General features: G+C 36.8%; 1 protein-coding gene across 2 annotated transcripts in view; it reads left to right on the top strand.

The window, feature by feature from the left end:
• The window catches only part of CFAP44 (cilia and flagella associated protein 44), a 169773-nt gene that overhangs the window by 108481 nt on the left and 48579 nt on the right, over positions 1–12713 (top strand). For both annotated transcript variants that reach the window (XM_089910540.1, XM_022551158.2), the window contains exons 25-26: positions 8501–8678; positions 11237–11737. In XM_089910540.1, the coding sequence (XP_089766666.1) occupies positions 8501–8678; positions 11237–11737 (679 nt within the window). The remainder of the gene's footprint in view (positions 1–8500; positions 8679–11236; positions 11738–12713) is intronic.

The following is a 12713-nucleotide window of genomic DNA, read 5'->3' as shown; positions in this document are numbered from 1 at the left end:
TGTACATAGAATTCTGTGTTTATCATTCTTTTTTTTAGAACATGAAAAATTCCTGCTGGCCTCCATGGTTTCTTATGATCAATCTGCTGACATTCAAATTGTTTTCCCCATAAATATAAGGTGTTATTTTTCCCTTGCTGCTCTCAATATATTTTCTTTTAGTTTTCAGAAGTTTGATGTATCTTGGTATGTCTTTGAATTTTTTTTTTTTGGTATTTATTAAACTTCTTGAATCTGTATACTGTGTCTCTTGCCAAATTTGGGAGGGTTTTCAGCCATTATTTCTTATAGTTATTTTGAAGACCTGTCCTTTTTTTTCCTTTCCTTCTGGGACCCCAATGAGACCAATATTAGATCCCTGAGACTCTGCTTTCTGTTGTTGTTTGTTGTTGTTTGTTTGTTTCTAGTATCTTTTCTTTCTGCTATTCAGATTGGGTAATTTCTATTGTATCTTCAAGTTAATTGATTCTTTCCTGTGTCTCCTCCATTTTGATTTTGAGCCCATCTATTAAGTTTTTTTTTTTTGGTTGTTACGTTTTTCAGTTCTTTTAAAGATTCTGTTTGGTTCTTTGTTATCCTACATTTATTTATGAGACTTTCTATTTTTTCACTTGTTTCAAGCATCTTCCTAATGATTTTTTGAAGAACTTTATGATGGCTGATTTTTTGAAGAACTTTATGATGGCTGATTTTTTGAAGAACTTTATGATGGCTGCAATAATCTGAAAACTTGTCAGATTATTCTAACATCTCTGTCATCTTGGGTTTGGTATCTGGTAATTGTCTTTTCTCACTCAAGTTGAGGTCATCCTGATTCTTGGTATGTCAGATTATTTTTTATTGAAATCTGGACATTTGGGGTATTATGAGACTCTGGATGTTATTTATACATTCTGTTTTAGCTGGCTTTCTCTGATTTCAGCAGGATAAGGAGGAGTGCCATCTTATTATGAGTATAGAAGTCCAGGTTACCCATTCTTCTCCAGTTGACACCTTAGGAAGGAAGGGGCTACTCACTGGTCAAAAGTTGGTGCTCCAGATTCCACTAGGCTCCCACTAATACCACTTTGCTCTCCAGTTGACTTCCACTGTTACTGTGGAGCATGGTGAAAATCATTACTCTCCACTAGGGCTCCTCACACACAACTGCAGCAGGGAGGGGGAGGGGTAGATCACCTTGTTACTGCTAGGCAGGAGTGGAAGTCCAGATTCCCTTTGGGGTCTCCACTGACACTGTGGTAGGGAGGTTTGTTCCACACACTGGTGATGAAAGTCCTGGTTCCCAGGACTCACTTTCTCTAACACCACTCTGTTGGGGTTGTGTTGCCTTGTTAAAGCCTGGTGATGGAGGACGTTTAGACTCCCCACTTGGCCTTTGCTGGCATGGGTGGAAGTAGCACCACATATTTTTTTCTGTGGTATTGGCTGGAGTAGAGAGTTTAGTGTCTACGAGTTTTTTCTCTCGCCATTCTGTTCTTTTCTTGATGCTTTAGCTAGAGAGAGCAGGATTTTGTTGGGCTTTTGTTGTCTAAACACACTGGTGTTTCTGAGTTACTGTTTTTTTTCTTTTTTTAATTGAAGCATAGTTGACTTACAATGTTGTGTTGATTTCTGCTGTATAGCAAAGTGATTCAGTTATACATATATATTCATTCTTTTTTATATTTTGAGACATTATGGTTTATCACCATCAGATATTGAATATAGTTCCCTGTGCTATCAAGTAGGACCTTGTTGTTTATCCATTCTATATATAATAGTTTGCATCTGCTAACCCCAAACTCCCTATTCATCCCTCCCCAATTACCCCTCCCTTTTGACAACCACAAGTCTGTTCTCTTTGTCTGTGAGTATGTTTCTGTTTCATAGATAGATTCATTTGTGTCATATTCTAGATTCCACTTCTAAGGGATACCTTATGGTATTTGTCTTTCTCTTTCTGACTTAACTTCACTTAGTATGATAATCTCTAAGTCCACCCATGTTGCTGCAAATGGCATTATTTCATTCTTTTTATGGCTGAGTAGTATTCCATTGTGTATGTGTACAACATCGTCTTTATCTATTAATCTGTCAATGGACATTTAGGTTGTTTCCATGTCTTGGCTATTGTGAATAGTGCTGCTATGAACACAGAGGTGCGTGTATCTTTTTGAATTATATTTTGTCCAAATATATGTCCAGGAGTGGGATTGACAGATCATATGACATGAGTTACTGTTTTCTTTAGCTCCAAGTCTGAGATACACAAGGCAAAAATAAAACCCAGAGAACTTGCCATCATATACTTCCTTGGGTCCCAAGGTTTTATGTGGCCTACCTCCTTTTCACCTTTCAGAATCTTCTTATATTTGTTTTATATATAATGTCCAGGGTTTTTATTTTCTGCTTGCTGGAAAAAATAGAAAAATGTGGGTCTATTCCATCTTCCTGGAAGTGGAACTCCTCTCAATTGATTTTTCTCATATTTATTTTTAATCTGATGATGTTGCTAAGCTTACTTGGTGTAGTAGCTTTTTTTCAGATTCTTTACAGTAGTTTACAATAGTACAGTCATCTGGTCTCATGGGAGACGAGCCTTATCTTTCAGCCTGGCCTGAGATCTTCATTGTCTCTTAGACCTTTGTGATTATCCAAGGCATCTTTGTTCTTAATGGCCCCCAGTGGCTGAAAGTGTGCCAAGATCCATTTCAATATGTGTATTTTTTCATTCACCAACGTGTGGGAATCATTCAGCTAGTTTCTGAACTTCTTTCAGATGTAATTATACCATGAATAGCTGTAGATTTGGTGTGTCTGTAGGAGATGGTGAGTTCAGGAACCTCATATGTCACCACCTTGGACCAGAATCCTAAACCTGGTGTTGCCTTAGGAGAAGCTACTGAATTCTGCTTCTTCTATGAGCTTTACTTTAGACAGTAGTTACTCAATCATCTGTGAGCTGCTCCACCAAGCTCAGGCATCAGTGGAAATTTAATCTGTGGAGATTTCAATAGCTTACTAGCTCTTTTTACTGTCTGGCTCACTCTGTCTTGCTCGCTCTGCTTCCGTCTCCCTTTCTCTCTGTCACACACACATACCCTTCTTTGCATCAGTATCCCTGATGAACATAGATGCAAAAATCCTCAACAAATTTAGTAAACTGTATTCAACAACATATTAAAGGGATAATATACCATGATCAAGTGGGATTTATTCTAGGGCTGCAAGGATGATTGAACATCCACAAATCAGTGTGACATATCACATTAACAAAAGATAAAAATCATATTTCAATAGCTGCAGAAAAAGCATTGACCAAATTCAACGTCCATTCGTAATAAAAACTCACAGCACACTGGATATAGCAGGAACATAACTCAACATAATAAAGGCCATATATGACAAGCCCACAGCTAACATTATACTCAGTGGTGAAGAGCTGAAAGCTTTCCCTCTAAGGTCAGGAACAAGACAAGTATACTCACTATTGTTATTTCTATTCAACATAAGAATGAAAGTTCTAGCCAGAGTAGTTAGGCAAGAAAAGAAATAAAAAGCATCCAAAGGAAGAAGTAAAGCCATCTCTGTTTGCAGATGTCATATTATATAAAGAAAATCTTAAAGACTCCACCAAAATACCATTAGAACTAATAAACAAATTCAATAAAGTTGCAGGATACAAAATCAATACACAAAAATCAGTTGCATTCCTATACACCAATTATGAACTATCAGAAAGAGAAATTAAGAAAGAAATCAAATTTACAACTGCATCAGAAAGAATAAAATACTAAGGAATAAATTTAACCAAGGAGGTAAAATATCTGTACACCAAAGAGTATAAGAACAGTGAGACAGAAATTAAAGAAGACACAAATAAATGGAAAGATATTCTGTGCTTATGGACTAGAAGACATAGTATTGTTAAAATATCCATAGTATCTAAAGCAATCTACAGATTCAGTGCAACCCCTATCAAAATGCCAATAGCATTTCCCACAGAAATGGAAAAAAATACTAAATATTGTACAGAACAACCAAAGACCCCGAAAAACCAAAGCAATCTTGAGAAAGAAGATCAAAGCTGGAGGTATAACACTCCCTGATTTCAAAACTATATTACAAAGCTGTAGCAATCAAAATAGTATGGTGTTGGCATAAGAAGAGATATATAGGCTAATAAAATAGAATAGATAGCTCAGAAATAAACCCATGCATATATGGTCAGTTTATGACAAAGGAGCCAAGAATATGCAATGAGGAAAGAGAGTCTCTTCAATAAATGGGGTTGGGTAAACTGGACCACTATCTCACACCATACAAAAAAATAAACTTAAAATCGATTAAAGACTTGAATGTAAGACCTGAAACCATAAAACTCTAGAAAAAAATAGGTGGTAAGCTCCATGACATCAGCCTTGCAATGATTTTTTTTGGATTTAACATCAAAGGCAATAAAAACAAGAAGTAAATAACTGTACTACATTAAACTAAAAAGCTTCTGTACATCAAAGGAAACCATCAACAAAATGAAAAGGCAACTCATGGAATGGGAGAAAATATTTACAATCATATATCTGATAAGGAGTTAATATCCAAAATGTATAAAGAACTCGTACAACTCAATAGCAAATAAAATTTAAAAAAAATGGACAGAGGAACTGAATAGACATTTTTCCAAAGAAGGCATACAGATGGCCAACAGGTATGTGAAAGTGTTCAGCATCACTAATCATCAGGGAAATGCGAATCAAACCCACAATGAAATACCATTTCACACCTGTTAGAATGTCTGTCATCCAAAGGACAAGAGATAACAAGTGTTGGTGAGGATGTGGAGAAAAGAGAATCCTTGTGCACTGTCGGTGGGAACATAAGTTGGTGTAGCCACTATGGAAAACAGTGTGGGGATTCCTCAAAAAATTAAAAATAGAACTACCGTATAATCCAGCAATTCCACTCCTGGTTATATATACAAGGGAGATAAAATCATTATCTCAGAGATATCTGTACCCCCATATTCATTGTATTTGTAATAGCCAAGACAGGAAAACAACCTAAATCTCCACTGATGGATGAATGGATTTTAAAAAGTTGTGGCACATATACTGTACAACAGAATATTATTTAGCTATAAAAAAAGAAAGCAGTCCATTTGTGACAACACAAATGGACCTTGAGGGCATTATACTAAGTGAAACAAGTTTGACAGAGAAAGATAAATACTATATGATCTCACTTGTATGTGGAATCTAAAAAAATCTGACCTTATTGAAACAGAACAGATTGGTGGTTGCTAGAGGCAAGCGGTGTTAGGTGGGGATGGGAGAAATGGGTAAAAGTGGTCAAAAATACAAACTTGCAGTTATAAGAAATAAGTTCTGGGAATGTAACTTACCGCATGGTGACTATTAACAATACTGTTTTGTGTATTTGAGCTGAGAGAGTCAATCTTAATAATTCTCAGCATAAGGAAAACATTGTAACAGTGTGTGGTAATAGATGTTAACTAAATTTATTGTGGTAAATGTTTTGCAGTATATACACATATCAAATCATTATGTTGTATACCTTAAACTAATACAATATTGTATGTCAATTATATCTCAATGAAACAAAAATAAAATAGACTTTTGATATTTTCAAAAAATATTTTGCTGGATTTGATTTGCTAGTAGTTTGTTAAGGACTTTTGTATCTTATTAATGAAGAATATTGTTCTCTAGTTTTATTTTTATGCAATGTCTTCTCTGGGTTGTTATCAGGATGACAGTGGTTTCATAAAAAGAGTTGAAGTTTTTCTTTTCTATCTTCTAAAAGACTTTGTTTAGGCTTGGTATTATTTCTTCCTTAAATATTTGATAATATTTATCAGTAAAGCCATCTGGACCTGGAGTATTCTTTGAAGGAAGGTTATAAATTATAAACTCAAACTTTAAATTATTATAGTGCTATTCAGATCTTCCATTTCTTCTTGGGTCAGTTTTGGTAATTTGTGTCTTTCAAGGAATTTGTGCATTTCATCAGATTTATTGGCATAATATAGTTCATACAATACTATTCCCTTATTATTATTTTAATTTCTGTAGTATCTGTTGTGTTGTCCTCTTTTATTTTTGACATAGTTAATTTGTATCTTCTCTCTTTCTTGATCATTCCAGCGAGAGGTTTATCAATTTTATTAATTTTTTTAAGCAACTGGCTTTTGGTTATAGATTAAAAAATATATATTGTTTGTCTGATTTCTATGTCATTGATTTCTGTTCTATATCATTTCCTTCATTCTAGTTTAATTGGGTTTAATTAACTCTTTTCTTTCTTGTTGAGGTTTAAGTTTAAGGTGTAAACTTTGATTTTATACTTTTCTTCTAATGTAAGTATTTAAAGTAAAATTTTCCCTCTAAGCCCTGTGCTGCATTCCACTAGTTTTGATATATTTTCATTATTCTTCAGTCCAAAATATTTTCTAGTATCCCTTGTGATTTTTTCCTTGATTTGTGGTTTATTTTAAAATATGCTGTTTAGTTTCCAAATATTTTGAGGTTTAAAAAATATCTTTCTGTTTGATTTCTAATTTAATTTTTTTGTGGTCATAGAAAATAGTCTGTGTGATTTAAATTCTTTTAAATTTATTGGAAATTGTATAGGCCTGCATATAGTCTCTTAGTTAAAGTTCAATGTGTGCTTGAAAAAGAGTGTGTATTCTTGTATTCTTGGGTGTACTGTTCCATACGTGTCAATGAGGACAAGGTGATTGATAATATTGTCTAAATCTTCTGTTTCTCCTACTTTGAAGGCATGACTCTTTTGGGGTTTCTACTGAATGTCTTCTACATTTAACAAGGTCTCTTTAGCTGGTGGGATCATAAGTGAGTCCCACCCATGTGTAAACTATGAGAATTAGTTGTCTTACAGCTTCCCAGTATTTGACTTTCCCCAGATGTTCTTTGTTCACCTTCATGGTGTTTCACATTACAAGTGTACAAATTAATACTCAGCCAAAAACTCAAGACAGCCCTATATAGATTTCTTTGTGTAGCTCTGATAGTCTTTACCACAAAATTCTAGCCATTCTGGCCTCTGTGAAATCTGATTTCTGGGATTCCAACCCTACTCCATAGTATGGTAATTTCCTCCATGCAGAAACTAGAAGACAGTAAGGATTACTTATTTTGTTTCACTTTTCTCAGGAATTACAGTCCTGTGCTGCTTATCATTCAATGTCTGAACATAGTTGTTTTATATATTTTTGTTCAATTCTAGTTATTTGTAGCATGAGGATAATTATGGGCTGTGTTTCTCTCACATGGCAAGAGCAGAAGTATTTTGTTTCTTCCTTTCCTTCCTTTCCTTTCCTTTCATTAAAAATATTAATCTTTCCTTTTAGTGCTGTTATACACAAATGAACAATTGTCAGTTAATACATTAGATGGCATGCGTTTCCTTTGCTATACGCATGTTTGCTTTCCCCTAAAGGGCTGACTGAAGCTATATGCTCATGTTGACAGACAGGCTTCACTTTAAAGAATTAGGTAGGTTAGGGCCTCCCAATGAAGATCCCCTCCAGTGGGGTGCCAACCCATAACATAACTACCTTAGTATTTCCCAAGCAGAGAGGTCAGTTTCTGTAGAGATTAGTACTTCAGTTTTAGTTTATGTATAAGGTTGCTACTGCCTTGCATGTGTGTAGATGGGAAAGCTGGGAGGGCTCAACTGGTTCAGGCATTCCTTTTCAATGCTCTAATTAATTTTACCAAATAATGTCTAGCATTCCCTGCTCCATACCTGCTCCATCTTTGCTTGGAGCCTCCTAGGAACTCTATCAAGAAGACCCAATCCAATTCTCTTTATAGCCTTTTCCTGGGGGTATCTGGGACTAGAGTTTTCATTGGTCTGGTTTATCCATTAATACAATTTCATCTTCTTTCTGTCTTCTAGAAATGTATCTCTATCACTAGTTTGCTCATGGTTTTCTATCCCATTCTCAGCTTTCCTAGTGATTTACTTCCTTTGACACCCCACAGTGCTATTTCCATAGAATGTGAGAAAAGAGAGGGAGGTAAATACATATATACTCATGCTATCATTTTGAATCACATGCCTTTTTTTGAAAATGTTATGACAAACTTTATGACAATCGTTTATGTTTTTTAAAAACTTTAACATTTTAGTGATTAAAAAAACCCCAACGAACCTGTATCCAAAGCGTAATTTCTATTGAGGGAATAAATAACAGTGTTGATCTAAATTACTTTGAAGTTAACCAAAGCCTAAGAATGATTCAGATTATTTCAGCACCATCTAGTTGATTATTTTTTATTTATTACTTATTATTTTGCTTGAGTGGCTTTAAAAATAGCCATTAACATAAAAAAAATCTTGGGCTCTATAGGAAAAGGCAGCACCACAGACTCAGAATTATGCTTTTGCTTCATGATTAAATTTGATTATATGCCTAAAGTAGACAAATTAGAGTTTATTGTCACGTTTATGGCTGAGTTTTCTGTTTTTCTGATAGGTACAAGAGTAAACCTGATGATGACTATGAAGATCCCAAAGATGTTCAAGCCATCAAAGAGGCCCAGTTGTATATGGGAGACTTCAATTTGAAGACAGCCCCAGACTATAAGATACCTGAACACATGAGAGTAAATGCTGCCAAGAAGGAAGAGGAACTGGGATACCTTGACTCTATGGTACTTACCCATAGCTTTCATGACAATGAGCCACACACCCTGGATTTTTTTTTTTTTTTTCAATTGAATTCTGCTGAAACCACCTATTTTGTTAGCTGGTCCATAAAGATATATAGTCGTAGAAATTTAGAATTGGAAAAGGCCTTCATGATTATCTAGAATAATGCCCCTTTTTACAAATGAGGAAATTGAGTCCCAAAGATAAGAGATTTATTCATGACTATTTAGTTAACATGGCAGAACCAGCCTTCAAATTAATTACTTGGTTCAATACCAGTTTCATGAGTGAAGGCATTATATTTTATGAACTTTGAATCTCTGAAATTCAAACACATCCTTGTTGGCTATTGTTTTTGGCTGCTGTGGACCACCAAGACTTAGGAAAATAGACCACTGTATTTAGCCTTTGTTTGAAGGACTTCCAAACTTTTGTAGGTGACTCTACTGAGCAATTAATATGTTCCTTTTTGATTCTCTCTGCATTTCCCCAAACTGCTTCTAATCATCCTGATTTCTCATACCTGTTTTCATCCTAAAGTTTCCTCTCCCTGTCATAGTAATTCCTTGCTTTGAATTGACAAGTGACTTTTCACACTTAGAGGCTCAGAAGGCATCTGAACTACCATTTTGAGGAGAATTTTGTATACGGCCACCTAGTATGGCTGTGCAGGTTGCCCATTTCAAGGCATCACATTGAAAAGAGTGCCAATCATACCACAGATAGAGCATGTTTGAATATTTTATAATTTTCTGACAAATGGAAGTATAAAGTGTCTTGAGGAAGGAGCATCTTTTTCTGTTTCACCAAAGATGCTGTACATGCCAGCACTACAAAGATCCTGGTATGGCGATTCATAGCCACAAGTAAATTTTCAGAGCTCATACCTATAACTTTCTGATCAAATGGACATTTTGAACATTTTATTAGTGACCGTTTGGATTGTTTTTCTATCTGTTTGTCTAAGGCAATTCTTGTTTCAACTGTCACGTTTCATCCATTGTCATAGACAAATGTTCTTTTGATCACAATTTGCCAGTCATCCCACCTGAAATTTCATAGTCCAGGTAGAGGTGATGGACAGGTGTGATGTCTTGAATGGAACTGCATTGTACTGAAATCTATTTTATTAAAATGACAGCATTAAATAATGCAGAGCACACAATTCTACTGGTCAGAAGATCAGAGTTCTGTTCCAGTCTCTGCCACTTTATAGTTATATGAACTTGGATAGTCATGTAACTCTCCCTAAGCCTCAGTTGTATTGTCTGTTTAAACAAAAAAAGGTATTACTACCAATGAACAACAGTAATACAAGACATGTCTAGTCTTCTTCATAGGGTTAAAGTAATGGTCAAAGTCAATAAACAGTCATGCTTATCATGGTTAAGTTCAAAGTCACTGAAAAGTATCAAGCATTTTAGAAGTTGTGTATTATACATTCACCGCCTCCTCCCCCACCTCCCCCATCCGTGGCTAGTGTTTAGGTGTGTGGTATTTGGAAAATTAGAAAGAGAGGCTTGGTATGTAAATTGGGCTCCTAAAAGAGGTAGGCCTTACAGCCACCAGGCTGGTTTGGATTTGTTCTCCACTTAATTCTCGGTCCTCCAGGTACTTCAGAAGTGGTCCCCCACTCACCCAAGGGCTGGATTTTGAGTTTAAACCCTAATGCTTTAAAGGTTTGTTCTTAAGTATGTAAAACATCTCCTCTATTTTGTTACAGTAGATAGTAAATATACAGGTAAGTTTTGTAAGACGACTTGAAGAAATGCCTTTTGATCTTTTATTTTTCTTAACCTGTATATTTATGCAAAGTTACTCTTAACAGCCTTTGGGCCGTCTAGTTGCCTAACTGCACACCAGGAGCAGGGTTGCATGTGACTGGAGGCTCTGGTCAGGGCATTTAGGAAACACAGCCTGGGGAAAGAGCTGGCAGTGAGGGAGCAGTGGGCCTGTTTGGCACCTGTGACTGGAGGCAGGGGCATAGCTGGGCTCGGATGAGTGGAGAAGGAACCAAGGAAGAGTCCAGGAAACTCTTAGTGTGACATGGTACTGGAATTCAGGATCGTGACCTTGCCTGCACAAGGAGTAACAGAAAGAACGTGGCCAAAATACAGAATGACAACAGGCTAAAGTGGCCCGAGATGGGCAACCCTAAGTGAGTCTAAGCCAATAGGATTTGAGTTTTCATCAGGGAAGGATGGTTACTGTGTGCTCCTGACCAAAGAATGGCCTTCCCTTCCCTGGGATCTGGCTGAGTACAGGGCTCAGGAAGGACTTCCATTGAGTGGTGGAAAGAGGATGGGGGAGCTCAGCCCTAGAAGCCAGCTGGGGGACACCAGAGGTCACATCCAGACTGTCTTCCCCTTATGGAGAGGTGAAATGGGGAAAAGCCTAAAAAACTAGAGAAAATAACTTAGTAGCAAACAGGAATGATCAGATAAATTTTTATCTTGAATTTTTGCTAGGCATTCCAGTCAAGGGACAAACGCAAATTGTATTTCAAGCCGCCCTTTGTGAGCAGGTTGTCATTTTGCTTTCTTCCTGTTCTTTTTATCAGGCCTATGCAAAGAAAATGCACATGAACAAGTGCATTGTCTCTCTTCGAGACCTTAAAGTGGCTGTCATCGAGGAAATACAGTGCCTGGTGCAAGAACTGAAGAACATTCAGTCGACTCTTCACGTATCCAAGCACATCCCCATTCCCCAAATCCCTCAGATATACCCAGAAGAAGTCCCAGAAAAGAGATTTCAGTATGATGAGGAAACCCTCCTAGCTTTTAAGCGGCAGCAGATGAAAAATCAGGCTGAAACGGCCCCTCGAGTGGAACAGGCAGTGTCTGCAGGCTCAGCTGGAAGCTTCCTCAGACTCTCTTCTGGAAAGGATGGGGATTTGACGACAAGTGATTCATTGTCTAGATCATCAAAAGCATCAGTATTCAATCTAGATATTCCAAAGTTCATGGAATTTGAAAGAACAGATCCAACTGAAGTGGAGCTGGAGATTATGAAGAGGGATGAGATTAAACACTTGTACATGCAACAGTATTTGATCAACAGGGTAAGAAATGAGACTGCTTATTTAAAGCTGAAGGAGAGAAGAGCAGGATAATTAAAATTAAATTATAATTTAATTTAAAATAATTAAAATTATTTTTAATTTCTCTACCTTAATCTTCCCCAAACCCTGACCAGCCCACAACTCACCGATGGCTTGGCTTTCTCCCCATCCCTGGTCTTCTGAAAGTCATTGTGCTCTGCTCAGAACTTTGGAGCTTTTCAACTTTTTTCTTTTTGGAAAGCTAAGAATTAAGGGCAAATCCATGTTAATTGGTATCTAACTAAAGTCATGGTAAGGAGAAGTGATGAAGCAGCCTTCAGATGATGGATGGAGCATAACTAAAAACCTTCCGGTGAAAATGGGGCACCCTCTGCTTTTCACCCCCTGCTCTTTCTCTAATGTGTGATTTGCCCCTTTAGTGAGAGTGTTCACGGTAATGACTAGCTTCAGAATTATTCTGGAGCTGGAATGGCAAATATTTTTATTTGTAAGAAAATCAGGACCAGGCTGGGGCCAGTTGTGTGCAGGAGGTGCTCTGAATATGGAAGGAAAAGGTCCTTTCCTGGATGGAAGTTCCCTCCTGCCAGCCATATAGAGTCGCCTTCCTCAGTGTGTCTGAAAGCAGCACCTATTACTCCCCAAACTTATTCTTCACCCATTATCTCTACTTCTTCCAGTGCTGTTTTCTCACTCTTTCTGTTTCTCCACACTTACCACCCCACTTCTGAGTTTCATATCTGTGCTTTTTTCTTTGCTATTTCCTTCTACCTACAATGACTTCTTCCAAAGTTGTCATCATTCAAAACTCAGCTCACTTCCAAACCCTCTCCAGAATCTTCTGCCCACACTACATACTCTCCTTTCTTCTAAACTCCATTTGCACTTATAATCAGCATCTTAGGTTTTGTACTTATTTTTCTTGCTGTTTTGTATGTGTTAGTTTTGTCTTACAAATTTTTAATTGAAGTATAGTCGA

This window comes from Delphinapterus leucas, chromosome 4 (assembly GCF_059928025.1).
Source record: "Delphinapterus leucas isolate spDelLeu-1000000601 "Yukka" chromosome 4, BTC_Dleu_Yukka2, whole genome shotgun sequence".
NCBI lineage: Eukaryota > Metazoa > Chordata > Mammalia > Artiodactyla > Monodontidae > Delphinapterus > Delphinapterus leucas.
This window is presented reverse-complemented; position numbering and strand designations above follow the sequence as displayed.